We start from the raw sequence: 25,522 nt of genomic DNA on the forward strand, positions 1-25,522 counted from the left end.
GGCTTCGCTCCGCCGAAGCTCATCGGGCTCCATCTCTCGCCGCCGGCATCTACCTGTCCACAATACATATACATTTACTACCCACTAAACAATGATCCACAAGCGACATCGAAACCATTGCTCAGGTATGCGCCCACGCAATGAAAAAAAATATGAGCACACCGACATACGGTACGGAGTCAACGTTTCCAGCCGTTTTCAAACGGCAGTCTTTGCTGTGCCTCGCACGGCCACCGTGCTGCAACTATGAGGTGCGGAGCAGCGCATTTCGTCAGCTCACCAAGTACCTTGGGCTCTTGGAGTACTCTATCCCAGCACAAACTGGGCGACTCCGCGCAAGTACCCACCTACCCAAGAGTACTTTACCCCATGCTCTAGCACTCCAGATGTCTCTGGCGCGTCTGCCGCCTCCAAAGTCCGGGTCCACGACTCATCTCTTTCCATCATCGTCCAGCCATCGCTTCCAACTAGCAGCAATCGCCCCTGGCCAACATCATCGGCTCCCTTGGCCCCCCGACAACCCCAAAGGCCAACGACCATACTCTTCACCATGGACTAGCGCGCCGGCCAAGCGCGCGACCCTGAGGGCAGAGACGTCCGTCATAAACCCTACCTTGTCCCCCTCGCACAGCGCCTCCAAACCACTCTATCCAACGTTTGCTCGCCCTCGGGCCGACGGTCCAAGATGACACGACGAATCGTAAGCTCCAATCCCTTTTCCCCTCATTCTCCACGACTCTGTCTCTTCTCCAGCCTCCTCCTTTCCCGCTCTGAATATCGATGGCTGATTCGACTAGGTTCGCACTTTGACCCAGCTCTGCACCGCCCTCGCCTTTACCTTGTTTGTCATCTTCCTCCTCGACCGCAACTACCGAGTGCTGCCCAGTGCCATCCATGGGTACATGCCGACCCACCACCCCGGCCTCGTCGTCACCGACATCACCCTCGTCACCTGCTCCAGCGTTAACTTCTTTTCTTCCTGCGACCTCGACCCCAACCTGTGGCATCGCATCGACAAGGAGCTCTATCTCGGCAGGGCTTGGACCTCGAGCGCCTACATCTACGTTAGACGCAAACATGAGGAGGATCTGACGGACGACGACAGCGTTGTCATGGACATGACGGTCGGCCGACTCGACCCCAGTGTCCAGAACGAGCCCAACGATATTGGACGGTGGGAATCCCGGCCCGGCGGGCTGTGGATCAGGCGGTCCAAGAAGAAGAAGTCGAGCGACTCCAAGGACGTCGTCACAAACGTCGACGTGCTCTTTGGCGACGATGCCGTCGAGGCGCGACAAGGCTGGGCCATAGTGGGCACGCCGTTGCTGCTCGACACGGGAGGCGCTCTTCTCAGCGTTCATCTCTCCGTACACCGGGGAAGCGTCACCGAGGCCAAGAAACCCAAGCCGCGGATACCGGACAACGGACGGTTCAAGATTTTGCAGATTGCCGACCTACATCTGAGCAACGGCGTAGGCGAGTGTCGAGAGCCGATCCCGGACGCCTACGCTGACGGGAAATGTGAGGCGGACCCGAGAACGCTTGATTTCGTCAACAAGATGCTCGACGAGGAGAAGCCCGACTTTGTGGTACTGAGCGGCGATCAGGTCAATGGCGGCTCAGCTCCCGACGCGCCGACGGTTCGATCCCCTTTTCTTTTCTCTTGCTTTGACTCCACTTAACCCCCCCCCTCTTTCTTGGTGGAATGCCGGCACTAACGACATCCTCGCAGGCCATCTTCAAGTACGCGTCGATACTAACCAAGCACAAGATTCCCTACGTTGGCATATTTGGAAATCACGATGACGAAAAGACCATGTCTCGAGCCCGGCAAATGTCTCTGATGGAGACGCTACCCTACTCCCTCTCCACGGCCGGGCCCGCCGCGGTCGACGGCGTTGGAAATTATTACGTCGAGATCTTGGCGCGTGGCAGCTCGGACCACTCGGCCTTGACCATCTACTTACTCGACACACACGCCTATTCTCCCGACGATAAAAAGTTTCCCGGCTACGACTGGGTCAAGCCCAACCAGATTGAATGGTTCAAGCGCACGGCGGCGAGCTTGAAGAAGAAGCATGGAGAGTACACGCATCAGCACATGGATATGGCCTTCATCCACATCCCGCTCACCGAGTATGCCGACTGGCAACTCCCCCGTGTCGGACAGTGGAGAGAAGGCGTCACCGCCCCCATGTTCAACTCTGGCTTCCGCAATGCCCTCGTCGAGGAGGGTGTTGTCATGGTCAGCGCCGGACAGTACGTCTCCCCACAGGGCCAATGGCCTCTTCATTGCATCTGCCGCCGGACGGCCAAGTCAAATGCCATACAGACTACGTGCTAACTTGGGCCTTCAACAGCGACCACTGCAATGACTATTGCTCCCTCTCCCTGTCGGGCGACCGGGACCCAAAGAAGAACCAGCCGCTGACGCCCGCGCTTTGGATGTGCTACGCCGGCGGCGTGGGCTTTGGTGGGTACGCCGGGTATGGTGACTACGTTCGGCGGGTGCGCGTCTTTGAGGTGGACACCAACAATGCTCGCATCACGACGTGGAAGAGAGTCGAGTACGGCGACCTGACGGGACGCTTGGACGAGCAAATCATTGTCGACGGAGGACGGCCGATTGCGCCGCCGCCGCCGCCGCCGCCGCCAGAGGGACAGCGGCCCGAAGCCCCTCCTCCACCCCCTCCCCCTCCGCCTTTCCAGGCTCCTCCGGGACAGGACGCGTCGTGAGCGCCGGAGAAGGAGCAACTGCTTTTTACCACTCCTGAAAGGAAAGGGGAGCCAGCCAGCGCGTACACGGTGTGCTGTGCGTGGGATGAAGTCATGCATTATACCATTGGAGGCGTATCGTACCACTTGAATTTACGCATGCCCTGCTTCACGTTGTATATTAGGGAGGGCAGTAGGAGGACATAAAAATCACGACAGGCGGCGTGGCGAAGAGAATTTGCTTAGGATTATAGGAATCAAATCGCTCAATGTCTGATGATGGCTGGTGCACCTGCTAACCAGTCTCTGCCGCCTAGTAAAGAGCATCTTGTATGACCGCAGTAGTTGACCTGGCGGCCACCAGAGCTTGGAAGGCTAGTCGACTGGGACGACCGCTTCGACGCGACGGTTTCCCGTAGATCTCCAGCACCAACAGGAAAATCGGATGGCAGACTTTACAGTATAAGCAAGATCGGAGCTGTTTGCCTTTCTCATGGTCGAATGATATTTCGGCCGAGAACAATAAAGAGTGTTGCTAGCAGCAAGTGCCTACGACGCGAGTTCCGGCGCGTCCCTTGGTCTATGTATACTGCTCCCTGGACTGGGATGGCTTGGGCGGTCGGGGTGTGACGGATCGGTAGCATCTCCGACTACGGCGACAGGGAAAGCGCCGACAGCAAGGGATCGTTCTGGTGCAGATGAGCTTTACCAGCACGTTGGCGCGAGGGTTCCAAGGCGCGCGAATTCAAGTGGCTACAGAAGGGAGGAGCCGAGGTTCGCCGAGCTGCGGGAATATTAGCAGGCCCCGGTAGGGCCGTATACGGCTTAACGGCATTTGGGTACGACGCGCCTCGACCCCGCTCTGGGCTGAAGGGGAGACGACTCAGTTTCGGTCTTACCAGGAGGGAAGACGTGGAGAATACCAGCCTGGCCAGCTAGTGCCTTTATTGGGGCCTTTCCAAATACACGGCGTACGATCCCTGACAACTCTTAGTAAAATCAAGTAAATCTTCTAACACTAAACTCCTTATCTTTACTACAGAACAATATAGTATTTCTTAAATCAGCCCGAACCACCAACAAGCCTGCTTCCGTAGCTCAGTTGGCTAGAGCGTTGGTCTCATAGATTTCTATGATCGAGCTATAAAGCTTGAGTAATCCAAAGGTCGTGAGTTCGAGCCTCCCCGGGAGCAAACTTTTTTTTCCTGTTTCTCTCCTACCTCCTAGTGCTAGGGCCCGGGCTAGAGCTATGCTAGCTAAAATTTCTACTATATTTTAAGTTAGGAATAGAGTCCTAAGACTCTATTAGTATATTTTAATTAGACAGATGCCCGAATGATCGCCCAAAGATGTATTCAAGAACGATGAACACCGATTGCATTACCACCCAACGTTTCGATGACCATGAGAGTGACGACAAATTATTTACGCTTGCCACTATATGCACGTACCCTTCCCCAAGCAAGCCACATCCCTTGGTCTCGCACATATACATGAGATACGCTCAACTCGTGTCTCCCGAGTCACAAGCACCCCTTCAGTGAGCCCTTATTCTCCCGCGAAAGCATTTGAATACCAGCTCATGTCCACCTCGTCAACCGTACCCCACAAATTCACCAACTGGACTAACTTATCGTCCATCCCCTCAGCCGCGAGTATCTCCGCCACCGTCCTATATGCCGAGTCGGTAGCCCCAATCATCCAAGCATGCCCAGCGCTCAGTGCCTCGCCGGCGAAATGTAGTGCTCCGTTGGCGGCCGGCATCAGCAATGCCGGCATAACAGTGCTAAACTCATCGGGGCCGAAGAGGGCGAACGCGCCCACCGCGTCTTCGCCATCGTACCAGTTCCAGATATGCGAGTCGACATACTGCGACTTCAGGAACTCATAGGTGACGTTATGCATAACTGCGAGGTTGCGGAGGGTCATTTCGACGATTCTTTTACGCCCCTCTACTTTGCCGTAGTAGGAGCTCAGGCGAGCACTGTCTTGGCCCCAGGTATAGGAGGCGATCATGGTCCCGGCTGCTCCGTGGGTGTCAACACCGTATGACGGGTAGACGCAGCGGCGGATGGGGAGGTCGGAATAGGATTGCCCGCCCTGGAAGGAGCCGGAGTCAAGCTCCTCCCACCTATACGTTGAGACAGAGTGAGCCGATTGCATCTAGGGGAGGGGTGCCTGCATCTGGTACGAACCATCGAGATTTGAACTTCATGCCGATTTTCCCGGCAGGATCGTACTGGAGTTCCCGGATGGCGGCCTTCTTGCGGTAATCGAGATCTAGCTCAGTCATGTCCATAGCTTGCATGGCGCCCAAGGGTACGGTATTGATGACATGATCGTACACCTTGTCCTTGCAGCCCTCAATGGCAACCTTTAAGCCACCGTTGGGAGCTGGCTTGATGGCCGTCGCGCGTTTCCCGACCTCAACCGGCTTCTTGATGATGCTGGCCATTCCGTAGGTAACGCGGTCCATGCCACCTTCAACGCAAAGCCAGCTATCGATGGGAGCTTTGTTGAAGATCCACAGTTCAATGACAGCTTGTGTCAGAGACATGGTGTCGAAATGCGAGGTGGCGTCAGTGATTGTCTCGAGCCAGTTGATCTGCTCGGCCGAGAAGCCCTTCGTGACCAAATACTCTCTCACGGAGAGTTTATCGTGCTGCAGTAGTGTGTTGAAGCCTCCGTGAAAGTCTGCATCCAACGCCCGCAATAGGTATTAAGCATTACGGTATTGGGCGACAGGGTGGAGAATGTGTCGTTGTTAATAGTTCCGCCTCCCGAGATGGGACCTTGAAGGTCTTAGCTGAAGGGATAACTTGGCCATAGACCAATTTGCTATTGAACAAGCGGAATGTGTTGTTGGCGGTGAATATATAAGGGATCAGCTTTATAGGCTGCTCTTCCGGCTTGAGCTTAGAGTTAATGTAAGGAATTAAAGAATTGTTGGCCTTTCCGATGATTCGATCCATCCAAGCCAGCCCTGGAAACCTCATGGCTCCGACGTCCTGCTCTATTATTAGCGACCCACAGCATGAGTAAAGCATTGTAACAACGAACATAGTAGTCGTAATAATCAGGCTGTCCTGGCTTCGAAGCGTTCCACCTCTTTTCGTCAAATCGGTGAGTGTATACCCGCCCTCCGATGCGCTGGGTCGAATCTAGAATCTCGTAGTCGATGTCGAGACTATCTAGGAGAACTGCAGCGTAAAGGCCTGCAAGTCCGCCACCGATGATACCAACTTTAAAATTCGAGACTCCGGACGACGTCCTATTTCTTCGAAAATCGCCATAGTGGGATGACCTGGAAAGAAGCTCCTTCAAAAACAGCCCTCGTGTGTTTGGCGCAATTGATGAAGCGCCGGTGTCGTTCCCAAGAGCAACAGGCTCTGCAAAGGCGCTGGACGTGAGAGCCAAGGCACTCAAAGCGCTCGGCACGAGGCTCAGAAATCGCATGGCCGGAACAAGGTCGACGTTCAAGAAAGCAGGAGGCAAATCCACGCTCAGTGATGAAAGGAAGTGCAGTTGAGCACTTCAAGTTGTCTACGCCAGATCGTAATGCGGCGGGTAGGCGGCGGCCTTTGTACTGCCCTGTCGCGTACGACAAGACAGCGCCGTGGGGTTCAATTATGCATGGCCGGGTTACATGTTGCTCAACCATCTTCAAGCCCATTACCGACGACAGTCCTAAGGAGATGTTGTCAAACCGGAATAGGCAGCATCTCTCGAGTCAAAATATTTACCGTTTTCGTGTTGTCGTATTCAATGATCCTAGATGGCTGTACGAATCATATTAGCAGCTCATATAGGAAGAAGTACGAAACAGCTGCCGCTCGAGCCGGCTGTATATAGCTTGCCGCTGTTGCCCACTTGCCACGGTGCACGGTATATATGTCTTGCACTGGGGCCAGAGCGCCTCGCAGGAATGCAAGTCTTCAAGCTGGGCGTCCCTGACCCCAACCTGAGCGTCCCTGACATCATCACCTTGGGGCATGGCCCTTGGGTACCTTGGAGAACTGGATCGCTCTCTGGCTTTATTAGGTTCAACTGGTCTTCTCTTTAGAAATGTCTCAGTCAGTCATGCCAGAGAAATGCAGCTCCCCTGACAACGAGAAGATCGAGGTGACTAGACGAAGGGGGAAAAAACCCAGAGGAAAGGCAGCCTGGACTGAAAGAAGTGGTGCGCCGAGTACTTATCATAGGAAAAATGGCATTAAATGTACTTGAGCTCGCATAAAATCGGCAAAGCATGTATATAGTAGATCCGAGTCGGAACGCGGGAACCTTAAACTGGCTATGTAACTTCAATGAGCCGCCGTTAACACATGCATTATCCCTGTTGCAATAAATAGTAGACTTGGCGGGAGATATGTATAGCTTTAAGAGACGAAGCTAAAGGCGGCTTAGTAGCGAAATTGGTAAAGAAGATGTCCAGATGCTATAGAGGTATAGCCGTCTACATAGGCTATAGCTACCTACAGAGCTATCACGATGCCCTAGATCTCCATTAGCGGAACTAGCCGTCCGCGACCACTTCCTAACGGGCACGTGGGGACGCTACTTTCCGAATCCAGAAGCCCGGTGGTTAATAGTAGCGTACGAGGTACCGAGGCCATCCACATCGACCCCCCCCCCCCTTAGGTGTCCTCTGTGCCCGTATTATCCTCCCTATATCTAATCCGTATTAGGTAACGTACCCCACTGCGCCATTGCTGCAAATAAAAGAGGATTATTATAGCGATCTACCTAGACAGACCTAGAGACCTCAACTCGTTCGGACCTTCTTCTCGACAAGATAACCCAGAGATCCAATTCGTCCAAATGTGTCGCCTGCAAGGGGAATTGAAATTACACGCTTTCAAGCTTAGGTATATCGACAACTGGCAAGACTATAGGACCGAGACTAGAAAGGAGTCTAGAAAAGCATGGCAAAGACGGCCAACGCAGCCCAGGCGCTGACAAAAGTCTGTGCGGCACCGGCAGTCAGGACAGCCTTGGCCTGGCCGTCGACGGGGAGGGCGCCCGAGGGAGCGGCCGCCGAAGCGACGCGCTGGATGGCCGTGGTGTTTGCGCTGTTCGGGAGCCGATGGATAGACTCTGCGCCGGCGACGGGGCTGGACTGGGTGGAAGCGCGGTTGGCGGCTTCAGGGTGGGGCTGGGGCGAAACGCGCTGGGCGGCTTCAGAGTCGACCATGAGTGAGACGCCATGGTTGACTTCAGGATTTGACTGGGCCGGGACGCGGTGATTGGCTTCAGCGTTAGTCGAAGATCGGTGGCCAGCTCCAGGATTTGACTGGGGCGAAACGCGGTAGTTGGCCTCCGAGTCAGCCTGAGCCGAGACGCCGTGCCCGGCTTCCGGGTTGGAGTGGGGCGAAACGCGGTAGTTGACCTCCGAGTCAGCCTGAGCCGAGACGCCGTGCCCGGCTTCCGGGTTGGAGTGGGGCGAAACGCGGTAGTTGACCTCCGAGTCAGCCTGAGCCGAGACGCCGTGCCCGGCTTCCGGGTTGGAGTGGGGCGAAACGCGGTAGTTGACCTCCAAGTCAGCCTGAGCCGAGACGCCGTGCCCGGCTTCCGGGTTGGACTGGGGCGAAACGCGCAGGGCGGCTTCAGAGCTGGCCTGGGCCGACACAGGGTGGCTGGGCCTGGGGGTGCAGCTGAGGGTCGGCTTGGAGCCAGAGAGGCGTCCAGCACCGGAGGCAGAGCCGCCCACGGGGGGCTGCGAGCCAGGGTGTTTCTGGTGGTTGTGCTCACCCTCTTTGCCGGCACCGCTCGCACCAGACTGGCCATTGACCTTGGCTTGGACGTCGACCTTGGCCTGGATATCGACCCGGGCGGGTTCTGCAAGCTTGTCGGAGGTTTGTCCGTCGGAGCCGCCGGGAAGGTGTCCGTTGGGGCCGCTGGAATGGGCCTTGCCGGAGCGAGAATCGGTCCTGCCCGGACCAGAAGTAGGAGCGGCGTCAGTAGCGTGGCAGCCGAGCTCCGTCGCGCACATGGCGACGACGCGGCCAGCCACGGACACAGAGATGGGCTCAACGCCGGCATCCGGAGCCACGTCGACAGTCGGGGTCGCCGGGCTAGCGTCGATGGGGCAGACGGTGGTGAAGACGGACTGGGTGAGGGTTACGGCCGAGGGGCCAGCGCAGGCAGCCTTGTCGGGGCACGCGACGGTGATCTGCTTGATGACGATTACGAAGACGGTCTTGACGACCATGCCGTCGGCGTTGATGGCCGGGATCATGTAATCGGGAAGGTTGCAAAGCGCGCACGGAACGGTGACGCTGGTCCGGGTGGCAGCGTGGCTCGACTGAGTGCCGGAGGAGGCGGAGGAAGAGACGGTCTCGTCCGAAGCCGACGAAGCCGACGAAGCCGATGAAGCCATGAGCGAGCTAGTCGGGACGACCGATGACGACGATGACGACAGCCGAGGGAGCGCAGGCGTAGTCTTGTTGCCCCATTGATTGCCCGAGCTGGCCAAGGCAGAGCTGCTGGAGGTCAGGATGCGAGCGGAACTCGAGTTCGGAGCCGTGGACGTGGTCATCTGCTTTGAAGTAGCAGAAGAGGCCTTGGAAGTGGACGCTGTCGTGGTGGACGCCGTCGTCTTGGGCTTGGCCTGACCCCTGATGTTGGCGTAGCGCGAGTCTGGGTATTCCTGACAGCTACGGCTACGATCAAGCTGGCCGAGCGCCTTGGCGGCAGCGACATACAGCGCATTCTTGCCGGGCAGGTCATGGTTGACATCCCACATAAAGGTGCCGGCAAGGCCCTTGTCCTTGACGTATTGTGCCTTGGTGGCAATAGTCTGTGTGTTATCAAAGCTGGCGAGCTGCTTCGTCGCCTTGTTGTAGCCAATGCAGGCTACGGCTTCGTCGTCGCATGTTATGTCGAACTCGTCGAGCTTCATGTCCTTGAGCGACTCGGACGCGACGAAATTCCTCGTCGTCTTCTTGTCTCCTGGCTGCAAAAGGTCGCGAAAGACTTGAGCGTAGGACGGGAGGCCAAGAACCATCTTACTGGCAGAGATGCCCTTGGTTTTAAGCGCTTCAATGCCTTCGTCGGTGGACATTTGGGTGCCGTTGGGGTTTTTCTTGCTCCGGAAGAGGTTGGCATTATGTAGAAGCACATCTCCCCATGAGCCGGTATAGTCATACGCCATGATGTACCAGAAGTCGAGGACGGGGATGAGGTCATCAAAGGACAGGTGACTATGCCACCAGGAGCTGGCCGAGGTCGCTAGGGTAAGGAGGAAGTGATAGCCGCTGTAGGACTCCTTGAGCCCGTCGAGCTTCTGCCGAAGGGCCTTGAGAAGCTCTGCGTGGTCCTTGCTTTCCTTGGCCCCCACTGGGTACTCCCAGTCGATGTCGAGGCCGTCGAAGCCGCCGTCGAGCATGAGCTGCGTGGCCGTTTCGACAAATCGCTCGCGGCTCTCAACCGTGCTGGCGGCAGAGGCAAACCACGCCTTCTCCTCGTCCTTAGGCCATCCGCCAATGGACAGCACCGTCTTGACATGAGGGTTGGCCTGCTTGAAAAGGAAGAGCTGAGCCCACTTGCCACCGGCGTTTTCGGCTATCATCCGAGTTAGACGATGCTGCATCGAGGGAGAAATCGTTTCAAGGCAGAGACGGGGGGGTCCCTCCAGGCGGACATACTCTGGGTGGTAGAACCAACGTCGGCGACAGGCTCGCGTTGCTCGCTGCGAGAGCCATGAGTATTTTGCTATTTTGGATCGCCCTTGACTGGTTGGGCACGGTGGTACAAGGGCCGAACACTTACACGGTGCCATCGGGGAGGACTTTGCCGAAGGCGTACATAATGTGGGAGATGTCGGCGGCATCGACGTCCCGCAGCTCCTTGTTAGCCCTAGATTACACGCCGGATCAGCAAAACCGAAAGCGGGCTCGGCAGCCAGACGAGACGAGGGGATCATACCAGTATGGCCAGTAGACCATGTTGACGTAAGAGGCTCCGGAGCGTTTCTCGAGAGCGTCAGCGGGCTGCGACGGCGATGCAAGACCGACGACGGCCTGCATGGCGACGAGGGCCGCCACGCATGTCCTGAACAAGGACATGATGGTCAAGATTTTACAGAAAGCTGAGTGATTCGAGGCTTTTCTTGCGAAATGGAATTCTGGTTGGGATTAAAAAGGAGTGTGCTTGCGACGAGGCAAGGGTAACAAACGACAATAAGGAGCGACGTGCGTAAAACGAGTGACGTGAACTAACGGAACGAGTTTGTGATGATGGTTGAGGAGCGAGAGAGAAGGGGAGGAAGGGGAAGAGGAGGTTAGGGAACATTAGAACTGGCCATTATAGGTCGCGTTGAGTGTTATAGGAAGCCCACATAGTTCCACGGCGCCAATGACTAGCCAGCATCATTCCTCGCCTCTTGAAGGGTTGAAATTGACTTTTTAATACCAGCATGGGTACCGGAGATAGGTGGCCACGGAAAACAGTGCTACCGCTGGGAGGCTCCACGAAAATTTCAAGCTCCATTTCATGCTGTCGAAGCCGGCCCACAAGCCCAAATGCCGTCCACGTGCCAGCGGTACGAAGTATAAGTTATACTGGGTACAACCTTGGTCTTTAGGTGGTCCGGTTTAGACGCTACCTAACTAGACGGCCGGTTGCATTAGGCATTCCGTGGAGAACAATAACAACAAGCATGAAAGAGGGGAAACGGCTCGGACCAGTAATGAGCCAGGGAGGCTTTTTCCTGACGCCTGATGATGAGCCCCTGGGAGGCGCGGTTTGGGGGTAGTCTTCGGCGAGTGGGCAAGACGGTTGAGCAGTCAATTAGCATGGTATTTAATAAAGTAGGCCGAGGTTGAACGCGTACACAGGAGCCGTGTAAAGAGCCAAGGGGTTCTTGACCCAGTTTATGCACACAAAGGGCCAGGGCCACAAGCGCACCCCAATGTTCGAAGACTAATAATAAAGATGGGTCCACTCTACGAATACGGAGTACCAGCCCCGTAGCATTAGAGCCTTCAAGCACATCAAGATAGGACTAGACGAGCCTTATGAGCGGGATCTATAACTTACCCACTCGGCCTTTGTGAGCCAAGTGGGCTGTACCGACCAGGTATTACCTGTTTGTAGTGGCGACGAATAACGACGAGTAATTGCTTTTTTTCTCCCCATAATCGGCTGACTTCCTCCGTTTGTGATCCCTGCGCGTGGCCAGGTAATTACCCACCGGCTGTGATGCGTGGCTTGTACCGTCTGCGCCCCAGAAGTGATGGATTCGGGAATTAGGGCTGTGCGTCTTAGGGCATAAGGCGAAGTGGACGTGACATCTGGCTGCTTGAGGTCAAGGGAAGATTTGAAGCGGGATTTCCCGGCTTATAAGATATAGCTGGGCGAGGCGCGCAACATTACAAGCTGAATGCGCTAGGAATGCCAGTGTTATAGGACAAAGGCCAGACCTACCAGGTACGAGGTGGAGACAAGCAGAGCCTATGCCTTGAGGAACGTGGTGACGAAAGGTTCTATTAGTTTTCCCCGGGATAAAAACGCCGCTATTAAATCCCCCCTATATAAATGCCGCCCTCTAATTAGGCACTAAACCTTACCTCTTATCCCTTTGGCTGCGCGAAGGCCGCACTAAGGTCACGGGCCCCTTAGTACGTAGCTATAATATAGATACAGGCCACGTTGGCTGTAGTAGTAGGAAAACCTTACGCAGCTAATTTTCTACTATAAAGCTTTACGCAATTCCTAATAGAGCCGCAATAAGACCTACCGCCGTCAACGCCTTCCTAAGCTATTATAAATAGCTTCGATAAAGCCCTCTTTATACGGCTAGACTACTATTAGCGCGAGTAGGCAGCTGATAGCATAGTTAGGCCTAACTTTCCCCTAGAGCCTTAAAAAGGGGCTTAATTTAAGCCCCTTTATATACTAGAGCGCGAATTTAAGATCTATATACTGCTACCTATACTATTATCGCTTTTCTAGCTCTTTATACCTATTTCCCTAGTAAAGGAATAGGCTAGCTATATAAATATAAGTGCGATATAATAGCTCGGCTTAAGGTAAGAATAATTACGATTAAACGTATAGGAAGAAACCTTATATAAAGAGATCTTCCTATAGCTTAGTACCTTAATTTATATAGGAATATATAAGGAAAAGGTAGTTACTAACTATTAAAGCCCCTTTAGTATCGCTCCTATATACCTAATACTATAATTTATACTATATAACCGCTTCTAGCTTCTTTAATAGTATACCCGACCCTTTAACCTTAGCTAAGCCTATAAATTACCCCTTAAGTAGGTTAATAAGTAGTCTAACTATATATAACGAGCGTGCCTTAAGCTCTAGGCTTTAAGCGTATACCTTACTATAGATAAGTATATCGTTAGCTATATAGGGAGGTCTTAAAAGACTATAACTATCTAGAATAAACCTATACTTATAGGCTTTAAAGTATAAGCTATAGGCTAAGGAGGCTATTTCCTTAGGTAGCTCTAGTATAGCCCTTATAATACTCTTTATAAGGGAATATATATTATAGTATAATTAGTTAGGTAGTAAAGATAGCTAGAGGTACTATGCTATATATATTCTATTCTCCTTATTATAAGACTAAAGCTTATAAAAAGAAAGGTTTTTCCTCTTTAGTTAAAGTAATAAGTAATCTATTATTACGACTACGGTTAGTAGGCCATAGGAGAGCCGGCTATAGTTATATAATAAGATAGCTCGGAATAATAGTCGGAATAAGAAGCTACTTAAGCTTAGCTTACCTAGAGTATATATAAGCTAAGTAAGCCTTATATAAATAGATTACTACTTAGGAGTATAGCTTATAAGTAAGTTATAGTAAGCTATAAAGGGGATCACGGCTAGGTCTATAATCTAAAGATAGTCTCTATAGGTATATATAGCTACTTACTTTTACTCCTTTAAATAGATAGCTCTTTAGCTTTTAATATAGATCTTTATTATAATTCTATCTTTAATTTTAATTACCTAGTTATAGTCTATAGTCTATAACCTCCGACTTATTACTAATATAATATACTTATTATTACTTAGACTATACCTTATTATATCTATTAATATAAACCCCTTAATAGGTTTATCCCTTAAGAATAATACTAGTCGTTATATATTAAAAGCTTTTATTTAGTATAATACCGCGTTACTCTAAGTAATATCGTAACTATTAATATACCTATATAAGAATCTAGATTAACTAACTCTAGAGCTACTATATCGCCTTAGGATATAATACGCGAGATTATTACCCTTCGATATAAAGTATAGTTACTTAGGAATAAAGGAGGTAATAGATTAGTTAGGGACCTTAGAGAAGTAATTAAACTAAAATAGCTAAGACTATTTAATAGTACTTATAGTACGCTTTAAGACTTTCTTACTTAACTTAAGGCCTACTACTAGTTTTACCCTACTAAACTCTTAGACTTAGTTAAAAAGGTACTTTATATAGGAAATTATTTATCTAGAATAGTACTTACTTAGTTTAGACCTATTATAAGGGATTTTCTTAATAATTAACTAGCGTAACGAGATAATAAGATAAATAAAGTCTTTACTAGTTTCTAAGGATTTAAAGAAGCTATTATAAAAGTATTTAAAATAACTAATAAGGAACGAAAAGCTAAATAGAAACTTTAAGAACTTTAATAAAAGATCTTTATAAGAATATACCCTTATATTCCTATTCTACTATTATAAAGAAATAATAGGCATAGGGAGGCTTTATAGAATAAGCTAGTAAAAAGAGGCTCTATAATACAGTCTAAGGGAATAACCCTTAAAAGTCAAAGACCTCTACTAAACATCTATACCTTCCTCTAGGAAAAGCGGGTTAGGATAAGCCTATCCTTATAAACAAAAATATGCATAAAAGGCATAAGTTAATTACGAGCAGAACGGATACCTTATTGCCTATTTTGGCCTAGCGGTTCCGAAGATATCCGCGATACGAGAATAGGTAGGGCATAGAACATTCTAGTTAAATCCACTACTTATGCCAGAACCTATAGTCTTACGTTAACCATCACGCTACAATTAGACCACCTACTAAGTTAGGAAGATATACTATAGATAGAGCTTTTTAAGCACTATAGAATGTGCTAGAAAGATAACTAATTGGTCTACTAGTAGGCGAGCAATGGTCTATAAAAGACGAAGGATTTCCCTAGGAGTAGTAGATAGAATAAGTAAGTTCGCATGTATCTTTTACAACGCTATTCTTTTAATATATTATTCGGCCCCTTATATGCTCGTTATAAATTCCGGACAAAATCCTACCCTATACTCCTTCGACCGATCTTTCCGCTTACGTTATCGATTACCCGATTCTACGCTTATTGCTTATACCTTCTTACAATCTTAGTATTAAATTATACTATAAAGTTCTATTAAGTTACCTTAAAACTTAATTAAGATAATAAACCTCTTATATTATAATTTTATAATAAGCTTAAAGAAGAAGTTAAGGACGAGCTTTATAAGGAAAATCGACTTAATAACCTCTTAAACTATATTACTATAGTAGTATAAATTAACGATAAATAGTATACGTAATACTAAGAAAAGAAATAAGGAAAAGGAAACTAGAACCTTTCTTATAAGAATAACTTTAATTAACGCGCTAACTATAAAAAGAAGCGCGAAACTCCTATTACCTATACCTATATAACTAACCTAAGTAGGATAGATCTAAATATAATATAAAAAAGTAAAGGAAAGTATTTTAACTATAGGAAACTTATATATTACTTTAAAGAATATAGATAACTTTATAAGGAGAAGAAAACCTACTAAGTATTAGCCCTAGAAGGTAAGAAATACTTAAACGCTATTAATAAATAAGAACTAAAATATAAACTCCTTAGTTAGACTATATACTATAATAATAAATATATAATATACCTAAGTAATAAAAATAGTATTAGATAGTTCTTAAAGCTACTAAGGAAAACCCTTATAATAATATAATAAAGGGATCTTAAAATATAAAAATAAGTTATATTTATAGAACTAAAATACCCTTATCTTAAAGGAGTTTCTTAAGATTAAATTAAGAAGAATAGTAAATAATTCTAGGAAAATATATAAAATAAAAATTAATAATAATAATAGGTAGTTTATAAATAATATAATAAAAAAGATATAAACGTAGCCTTTATACTTATAAAACTTAGATAATAACTTAAGGAGGAATAATAAAGTATCGATAATATAAGCTTTAAAGAATAAGAAATACCTAGAGAAATAAAAGATAAAAATAAACTTATATTACTACCCTTACTATTAAAGGAAAAAGCTATAATTAAAGAATACGCTTTATACTTTAAAGAATTTAAAGAAATACTTAAAATTAAAACCTAATAAATACCTTAAATTCTTATAAAAAACTAATAAGCTATATTAATTTAGTATTAACCGGTATTATATAAAGGAGACTATACTATAGCTATTACTATAGTTAATACCTTTATAGCTCTATAATAAAAATAGTAACTATAAAGAGAATTTAAAGATAATCTATAAATACTACTTACTTATAAGTACTATAAGTATATTTTATAGATATTATACGTCTACCTAGATTATATAATATACTTCTAGATAAAGGTATAATATAACGCTTTCTTAGTTAGGTTTAAGAGATAAGTACTTTTAAAACCCTACTTAAGTATAGAACTAAACTACTAGAAAATCAATTAACGCTACTTAAATAACTAAGTTATATTATTAGAACTTAATTATAGCGCGCTACTTAAATACTATAATAATTATAATTTATTAATAAGATATTTTTCGGAGATATATAAAATCTATAAATACGCTAAAATAAAGGAATAATATAATACTACTTACTTTAAAGTATCTAAACCCTTAATCTTATAAAGACTTATATAATAAGTTAAATATAATAAAGAAGATTATAATAAGTATATATACCTAAACTATAGAGTTTATAAATATAAAAAAGTTTAAGTATAGTATAAACGATATAATAGTATATTAAAAGATTATTAGTAATATATATAAAGGCTATAAGCTTTATTTAACTAAGGAAGAATTAATATAGAAATACTATATAAAAAATAAAAAGACGCTAAATAAAAACTTAACTTTTAATATAAAAATAAATAGAATTATAAAGTATAGTATATAATTAACTAGAAAGTAGTATAATATAAATAATATAGTATTAAGAAATAAGAAATCTTTAATTAGCTATAAGAAATTAGTCTCTTAAGCCTTAATATAATACTATATAACGAAAATATAAAGAAATAATATTAATAATAAATTAAAGAAGAATACCTAAATAAAATAAATAAAGACTAAGTAAAAAATAAGGTATACTATTTATAAAAGGGCTATAGACTAGTATAATATAATAAGATCTAAGGACCCTATATATAGTAACGGTAAGATATAGTAACTAAATAGTATTAGATATTTAAATCGCGGGATATTATATATATATACTTTTAAATTATAGCGTAATAGGTAATTACGTTTTACCTAAAGTTATTAATTATTACTAACTTATATAAAGATATAAGAAAGATCTATATAAACTTATAAATATTAAAGGAGAGGCCTTTAACTATAATAATAGAATTATTAATATAGAGACTAATTACCTTAATATTAATATCTAGGGCTATAATAAATAAGTTAACTTTAATATTATAAATATTAAAGAATATAACCTTATATTAAGACTTTTATAGCTATAGGAGAGCAACCTATTAATTAACTAGAAAACTAGCTAGCTATATTAGAATAAAGATATAAGTTTCTAAGACTAATAGATTTAAGAGAAAGTAAAGTTTTATAATAATTTAGTTATTAAATAAGATAAAAGGGATAACTGTTTAAGTAAATTATTATAAGCTTTAGTAATATAAGCGAAAATAATAACCGAACTAGCGGATATAATAAAATTAACTAATAAGACTTATATACTAACTAATATAGCTATATAACCTAATATCTAATATAAATAGAATAAAGGATATAATATAAAGATTTAAAGAGTTATTACTACTTTAAGGAAAGACCTTATATAAATTAATAAAGAGCTTAAGTTAAAAGAAACTAGCTCTTAAAAGAAAGAATAAAGCTTAAAAAATAAAATAAAGAATATCCCTTAGGAATACTAGAAATATAATAAACTCTTTAAGGAAGAACTTAAGATAGGGTTACTTAAATATAGCTAATAGGACTATAAAATTTATCTTAAAGATAAAATAACGCTAATATTTTATAAGATCTATAACTTAAACGAAAAGTAATTATAAACGCTATACGACTACCTTAATAAGAATCTATAAAAGGGATATATATAAACGTTAATATTTAAAGTAAGCTACTTAGTTATATTTATTTTAAAGAAAAATAGTAAGCTATAACTAGTTATTAACTATAGACGCTTAAACGATATTATAATAAAAGACCGAATACTATTACTACTTATATTAGAACTATAAGATTAACTATATAGTAGAAAATAGTTTATAGCCCTTAACTATAAAAGCGCCTATAACTTAATATATATAAAAAAGGGATATAAATAGATAATAGCCTTTAAAATAAAATTTAAACTATTTAAATATCTAGTAATACTATTTAGACTTATAAATATACTAGCTACCTTTTAATAGATAATTAATAATATCCTATATAAATACTTAGATATCTTTATAGTAGTATACCTAGATAATATCTTAATCTTCTTAGATACCTTAGAAGAATATAAAGAATACATTTATAAGGTACTTTATATACTTTATAATATAAAGTTATTAATTAAACTAAAGAAAAGTAAGTTTTATATATAAGAAGTAAACTTCTTTAAATATACGATCTTACTAAGAGAGATATAAATATAATAAGATAAGATTAACTTAATTAAAGAATAGCTAATACTAAAGAATATTAAGGATATATAAAGTTTCCTAGGATTTATAAATTACTACTAACGATTTATTAAAGATTTCGGAAAGATTATAGTACTATTATATAACTTAATAAAAAAGGAAAAAGAATTTATATAAGATAATAAAGCTAATAAAGCTTTTAAATATATTAAAACTATAATTATATATATAAGGAACGGTATTCCTACTATAAATAAAGCAGCTATAATATACTCTCCCGATTATATAAGCTAATAAGTAGTATATTAATTATAGATAAAATCTTATCTTATAGAGTAAGAATCGCTCGTTATTTTATATATTATTATATATTAAACGGGTTGCCGGTTATAGTATAATCGGGAATCGAAGGAATAGAGCTAGCTTAGAATACTAGCTAAGACCTCTTAAGAATACTAGCACGACTAACCTCCTTTAAATATAAATATTAGTAGAACTAAGACACTTTTAGATTTACTCGAGGTATTACGGAATTCCCTAGTCTTAGGGCTATATAGTAGCCTAAATCTAGTCCTAAAAGGTTCTTCCGTTTAGCTATAATTATCTATATAAGACAGTATATCCGCTAGTAAATAGATAGAGAATTATTAACTTTAACACCTCTTCTATATACTAATATATTACTAGTAAATTCTATTAAAAATCCTACCTTATACTCCTTCTTCCCCTCTATTACGTAGTCTTATATAATTCCTTAATTTCCTAAAATTCCGCTTTTACTTATATACCTTAAGAATATAAGAACTAGTCTTAATTACCTTTAATCTAAAACGATAAATTAAACTTAAAACTAATATATTAGACTTTACTTTAAGAGTATAAATCGGATAAAAAGATAATAAAGAAAGACTATAACCGATTATATTTTACTTAAAAAAGCTATATAGTATAGAACTTAATTACCCTATCTATAATAAAGAATTCCTTATAATTATTTAAGCTTTTAAGGAATTTCGATACTACCTTCTTAAAAGTAAGTATAAAGTTCTTATAAAGAGAGATATAAGAAGTATATATAAAATATATAAAGGTAAAAGTAAAAGTAAGGGGCTAGATAGGTAGGGCAGAGATATTTAAATCTTATAGGGGTAGTAATTATAGTAAGGGAGTAATTATTATATTACCTTAATCCTCCTTTTTTCCTCTATCTAACGCCCCTCTTTATACCTATCTAGTATCTTAATTAATAAAGAAGATCCTACTTAAAGAAGCTATTAATATCCTTTTAACTACTAAGCTTTTTACTAGTTTTTCCCCTCCTTTCTAGCTATTGCTAGTATATCTATCTTATCTTTCGCTACCTTTATAAAAAGCTATCGCTACTTCTACTTCCCCTTATACCCTTACCCTCCTTTTTATACCTCTTTTTAGCTCCTTCTTTAAAACCTATTTTTTAGCTTCCTAGGTCCCTTATACTAAGGGATATCTCCGAGAACTATAAAATTAAGCTACGCTTCGCGATATACCCCCTTAGCTATAGCCTGCCCCTTAAGGGTATAGCTAATATAGCTTTAGGCTAGTAAGCGTATAGAGGAGGTTCTTAGCTCTATACTTCTCCCTTTACTCGAGGAAAGTAAGGGCCCTTTTAGGTCCTTAAGCTATTTTAGACCTACTTAAGGAATAAGGGCTTAAAGAGGGGAAAGTCCTATAAGAAAGGGGGCCTTTTTAGAAGGGAAAAACCTAATTAAATAGGGGGCCCTTTAAAAGGAAAAACCTCTTCCTTTTCTTTAGCTATAAACGTTACCTTCTTATACGGGCTATTAGCTCCTCTTATAGACTCTTAAGGCGGGCCTCTAAGGATAGCTTTTCTTAAACGTCTTTTAGCTTAATTTACTATAAAAAGATAGCTAGCTTTTACTTTAGTAAGGGCTTTATAAGACCGTCGGCTTTTATTAATATAATTAGAACTTAACGGACGGAAATAAGTCCCTTTTAAACCTCTTAGCGTAACTAATACTAGTAGATATCGATATACTATAGCCGGGTTAATAGCTTACTATTTTCCTTTATAAGAATTTATATAGTCTATATATTATCGTATTCTATAGCTAAAAGGGACGGAATTTATAGTCGTAAAGATATAAGTAGCCGGCTAAGGAAAATCGCTTCTTTTAACGCTTTTAAAAGAGCTAGTAGCTCTACCTCTATACTTAAAGTTATAATAGTAGCTTACTTCGAAGCTCTCTAAGTAATAGTTCCTTTAAAAAGGGATATAATATACCCTTATACGCTCTTTCTATTTAATAAATTATTTATAAAAGACAAATCGCTTATATAAAGGAAGATTTCGGTAGCTAATTTCTTTCTTTCTTACCCTCTTAAGCGTAGACTATATAATCTCGTTAAATAGAGATAAAAGATAGCTCTATCTACTACTTCTTAATACCTAGGGCTAGGATTCTAGTTATACCTAGCTAGCTAAGAGACTATAAAAGAGATATCCGGTCTAGTAGAAATAGCTAAAAAAAAGTAAGGAGCCTACCTTCTATTAATATTAGTATTTCTCTTACTCCTTAGCTTAAATAGATAGATTAAGTAAAAGCTCTTTATTTAATATAGGCGTAGAGGGAAGCTTCTTATTAAGGGATTTAGGAAGGAATTTATAAGCGACCTTATCGATATAAGCGTCCTAAGTAAGCTAGATAGTCTATTAGGACCTATTTTAAAGGATTTATATCCCTAGGAACTACTTTAGCTCCCTTAGCCTAGTTATCTTATACCTTTATTATAAGCCTTATATAGCCTCCTTAGTAGTAGCCTCTTTCTCTTTTAGGTAGGCCTAGATAATATTATCGACGTAAAAGAAGACCGTAGTTTTACCCTTTTATATTATATACGGTTCTTAAGGGACTTTCTTAAAGCTTAGGGCTTCGAGGGAACTAGTTAAATACTATTACTAAAGAAGGGGTAATCTTTATAGTCTATATAAAGCTTTCCTAAGCTATAGAACCTTTCCTAGCTATTAAAAGCTTAGTAGAAAGCGTATATAGATAACTTCTTCTTCCTTAAGTAGGTAGTTAATAAAGGCGTTAACTATATCTATCTAATCGAGCTCGAGGTCGAATTCTACTATTATAGCTATAAGGGTCTAAAAAGATATCCCTACTAGGGTAGTTACCTTAGTAGGTAGATCCCCTTTTTCCTATTAATTCCTATAGATAACTAGCTAGGCTTTATACTTTTAAAAGAAGCTATATTTATTAGTCTTATAGATAAAGACCTACTTATAGCTAAGGACCTATTTTCTTCTTACCTTTTCCTTAAGGACCTCTTTAAAAGACCCTATCTCCTTATATAAGGCTAGGTAGTCTTTCTAGGCCTAAAAAAACTAGTCTTTAAAGGGGTGTTTTTCTAGCTACTTTTAGTTTACTAGTAGGTCTAGGAGGTCTTTTTTATATACCTTCCTTACTAATAGCTATAGCTTAAAGAGCTAGCCTACTATAAATACTCTATAGGAACCGTCTTTTATAGGCGTTAAATAGAAGTTAGAAAAATAATTAAAATAAAGGAGTAGTTAGTCTTCTTTTATATCGGGCCCTATACCTTTATTTACTTCTTAAAGTAGGGATAAAAAGGCAGCCGGGTAATCCTTTAAGAGAGGTGCCTTTCCTACCCCCTTAGGGGTCGAGATAAGAAGACTAACCGAAAAAGCTACTTCTAGATCTACTTCTTATTTTATAAGAGGAGGCGTAGGAAGGTAGGCGTATTCTAGCTCTACCGCTTTCCTATAGTCTCCTTCTTTATCTAGATTATTTAATCTAGTAGCTTCCTTTTTTCCTTTAAAGTTAGCGTTATCCTCGACTACTTCGATATTAGTTTCTTCTTTTATTTCTACGTCTAAGACCTCTTCTTAAGACTATTAAAAAGGGGGGATTTAAATCTTTTAAATTAGCTAACGTTATAAGAGTAAGAGGGGCTATTAATCCCTCTTTCTATCGAAGAAGCTAGATTCGTCGAAAATTATATCCCTAGTCGAAATAACCTTTTATAGAAAAGAAATCTAAATCTAGAAGATATTTATAGAATTATAACTAATAAGGTAACTAATAAAAGCTCTAGGATTAAGCTTTCTTTTCTTTTTCCTTTTTAGCTATATATCGGTAGTTATTACGTATACCTTATAGCTATAAGTATAAAGGTAGGCTAGTAAGACCCTCTTCTTTATAAAGAGCTTAAAGGGTAATTTTTAGTCTATTCCTTAGGTCTTAATAAAGGTCTTTAGGTCCCTATAGTCCCTTAGGCCCCTAGGGTCCCTTAGGGTCCGGTTCTAAAGGTAATAGGCGGTCTTAACGACTTCCCTTTAAAGGTCGTATAGAAGCTTTATAGTAAGTCTTATTATATAGGCCCTTTCTATTATAGTACCCCTTAATCTTTCTGCCCCTCCGTTCTAAGCCTAGGTATTCGGTGCTAATAGGAGGGGTAAAATACCCCCTTTTCGAAGCTATTTTAAGATATCCTTTATAAATAGCTCTCTATTAAACTATATCTTCTTTACCTTATAGCTAAAGTAGGATTTTATTTAGTTAACGAAGTCTTAAAAGGTAAACTAGTTATACTTACTTAAGTAGGTCCGTAAGAAATAAGGGAAAACTATCTTTAAAAAAGCGTCTATAAAAACATTACCCTAATAAAGCTTTCTTAGTCCCTAGAGACGTTGGTCTAATTAACTTAAATTTCCTTATATAGCTAGTCCGGCTATAAAGGCGTTTATCTAGAAATTCGTCTCTTAGTCTTTTCTTAGCTATAGTATTTATATTCGATAGTCTTTAGGCCCCTTATTCGTACGCCTTATTATTAGCCTAGCTTATATAAAGCTAAGGGGCCTAGGTAACTAAGTCGTGCGTACTAAAGAAGGCCGTCTCCTTAGGCTGCCGGACGAGGATCCTTTATAGTAAACCTATTCCTCTTAGTAGGGAAAGCTAACTTCTTAAGTAATTCCTTCTTAAGGATAGGTCGGAATTTAAGAATAAATTAACCGAATTTTTCCTTAATAAGCTTAATAGTCTAATTCTTTTAGACTAGCCTTATAGGCTTAGACGTTATATCCTAGAAGATTCCTTCCTTTTAAAGAAGGTAAAAGGAAATTAAGCTTGTTAAAAATTAAAGGTAAAAAGCTACCCTTTTTTATTAAAGAATTTATATAAACCCGTTAAGTAATTTTATCGTAAAATTCACCCTTCTATATCTATTTATCTATATAGTTAATTCCTTAGTAATAAGGTATTTCTTTTATGCCTTCTTAAAAGACCGGAATTATAAGAGTATATTATAGATATTAAGGGAAGTACTAAAGTTAAGGATAGCTAATTTTTATAGGGGATAGTTAGAGGGTCCTAAAGGTTAGTCTTAGCCGTATTAATCTATAAGGAAGACGAATATTAGATTTACTATACTAACGATTTTTCCTTAAATTTATAGCTCGAATAAGGGTAACGGCGTTAGTTACTATTTCTTAGTAACCTAAATCTCGTCTATCTTCTTTTATAATAAGGGGTCCTCCTTAAGAGACTATTATACTATTTCTTATAGCCTATTTAAAGGGTTAATTCCTTTAAGTCGGTTTTCCTTAAAGACTTACTAGTAGTCTTCTAGCCGATAGGGCTTTTTATATACTTAGTAGGTAGGTCGATTCCTCCTTATATATTATCTCTTTAAGGAATCCTTATCCCTTTTTAGAAGGTCTGCTTAAAAACCCCCCCTTTTTACCCCTTATTACTAATTTTAATAAAGAGGTTCGATTTTAACTAGTTCCTTAATTTTTCGACTAATAGACTAAAAGGTCTATTAAGGGACTAGTCGGGCCGGTCTAACTAACGGGACCGGGGCCGGACCTAGAATAAGATATATAGCCGGGGCCGGGCCTAGGGCAGCCGTTAAAGACGGTATTAATACTCTTAAGGGAGGTAGAGCTAAAGGAGCAATAGCTATAGTAGTAGTAGCGGGGGCTATAGTAATAGGGGCTATAGTAGCTATAGGTCGTACTATCTAGGTCGAGTACTAGCTACGAAGGAATAAAACTACTTACTATTATACTCTAGTAGCCTCTTTATTTAGTTCCTAGCTAGCCTCTTAAAAGATAGTCGAGTAACTATTACTAATAGGTTTTATTAGTATAGATATATCCTATAGCTACTAGCTAGAAAGAGCTTTTATAAGGAAGTATTAGTTAGCTTCCTCGAGGATTTCTTTTTACTTAGCTAGCTATAAAGAAGCTAGTAGGTTCTTAGTAGAAAATGCTCCTAAGTATACTATATAGGTCTTCTTAATACGGTTAGTTATATAGCCTCTTAAGGGAGCTATTAAGGTCTTAAGCTTTAAAAGCTACTACCTAGGAGTCTCTTTCTCTTAAAGAGAGATTAGCTTTACTATATTAATAGATTCTATTATCGCTATACGTATAGTAGTTAGTAGCTTTATCTTATAGAGGTACTCCTTATAGTAACTCTCGTAGTTACCTAAGGTAGTAGAAAAAGCTCTCTACTATATAGAGGTTAGCTTAGAAAAGAGGGAAGCTCCCTCTATAAATTCTATTACCCTAAGATAAAGAGGGGGCTTAAAAGGGTCCTACTTATTAAAGAAGACTAGATTATAAATAGTTCTATCTATACGAGCCTATAGCTCCTTTACCTACTTATCTTAATCTTAGGGCTTTACTAGAATCGTTTTATAGACCGTAGGGATAGTAAAGGAGTCGGTTTTTATTATTATTATAGGGAAGGGTAGAAAATTTAAGTTAAAATCGGCTTTTCTAATAAGAGGGGTAAAAGGAAGCTATAAGGGATATAAGAAAAGTGCCTTTTATAGTAGCTAGAAGGTATAGGAATACTATTCCTCCCGGGCTTATAACTCTCGTAAAGAGAGATATAAGAAGT

At 41.9% G+C, this 25,522-nt stretch overlaps 3 protein-coding genes and 1 non-coding gene across 4 annotated transcripts; 2 read left to right on the plus strand and 2 right to left on the minus strand.

Annotated features, from left to right (window-relative positions):
• Positions 1–685: 685 nt before the first annotated feature.
• Positions 686–2,736, plus strand: HRG_07262 (calcineurin-like phosphoesterase domain-containing protein; the record flags this gene model as incomplete). Its single annotated transcript, XM_044865733.1, has 4 exons — positions 686–700; positions 798–1,640; positions 1,733–2,259; positions 2,361–2,736. 4 exons carry the CDS (start codon positions 686–688, stop codon positions 2,734–2,736), a joined length of 1,761 nt encoding a protein of 586 aa, XP_044718697.1.
• A 1,066-nt stretch (positions 2,737–3,802) lies between these two features.
• Positions 3,803–3,908, plus strand: HRG_12113. The gene has a single exon. It is a non-coding gene; the product is annotated as a tRNA-Met (tRNA).
• Positions 3,909–4,263: 355 nt separating this feature from the next.
• Positions 4,264–6,008, minus strand: HRG_07263 (flavin containing amine oxidoreductase domain-containing protein; the record flags this gene model as incomplete). The annotated part of the gene is made up of 5 exons (XM_044865734.1): positions 4,264–4,846; positions 4,911–5,377; positions 5,508–5,723; positions 5,776–5,902; positions 5,959–6,008. 5 exons carry the CDS (start codon positions 6,006–6,008, stop codon positions 4,264–4,266), a joined length of 1,443 nt encoding a protein of 480 aa, XP_044718698.1.
• Positions 6,009–7,630: 1,622 nt separating this feature from the next.
• Positions 7,631–10,742, minus strand: HRG_07264 (glycosyl hydrolases family 18 domain-containing protein; the record flags this gene model as incomplete). Its single annotated transcript, XM_044865735.1, has 5 exons — positions 7,631–9,514; positions 9,575–10,278; positions 10,362–10,405; positions 10,486–10,572; positions 10,642–10,742. The coding sequence occupies 5 exons, from the start codon at positions 10,740–10,742 to the stop codon at positions 7,631–7,633; spliced, it is 2,820 nt and encodes a 939-aa protein (XP_044718699.1).
• Between the last annotated feature and the right edge of the window lie 14,780 nt (positions 10,743–25,522).

This window comes from Hirsutella rhossiliensis (assembly GCF_020360975.1).
Source record: "Hirsutella rhossiliensis strain HR02 chromosome Unknown scaffold00008, whole genome shotgun sequence".
Lineage (NCBI taxonomy): Eukaryota > Fungi > Ascomycota > Sordariomycetes > Hypocreales > Ophiocordycipitaceae > Hirsutella > Hirsutella rhossiliensis.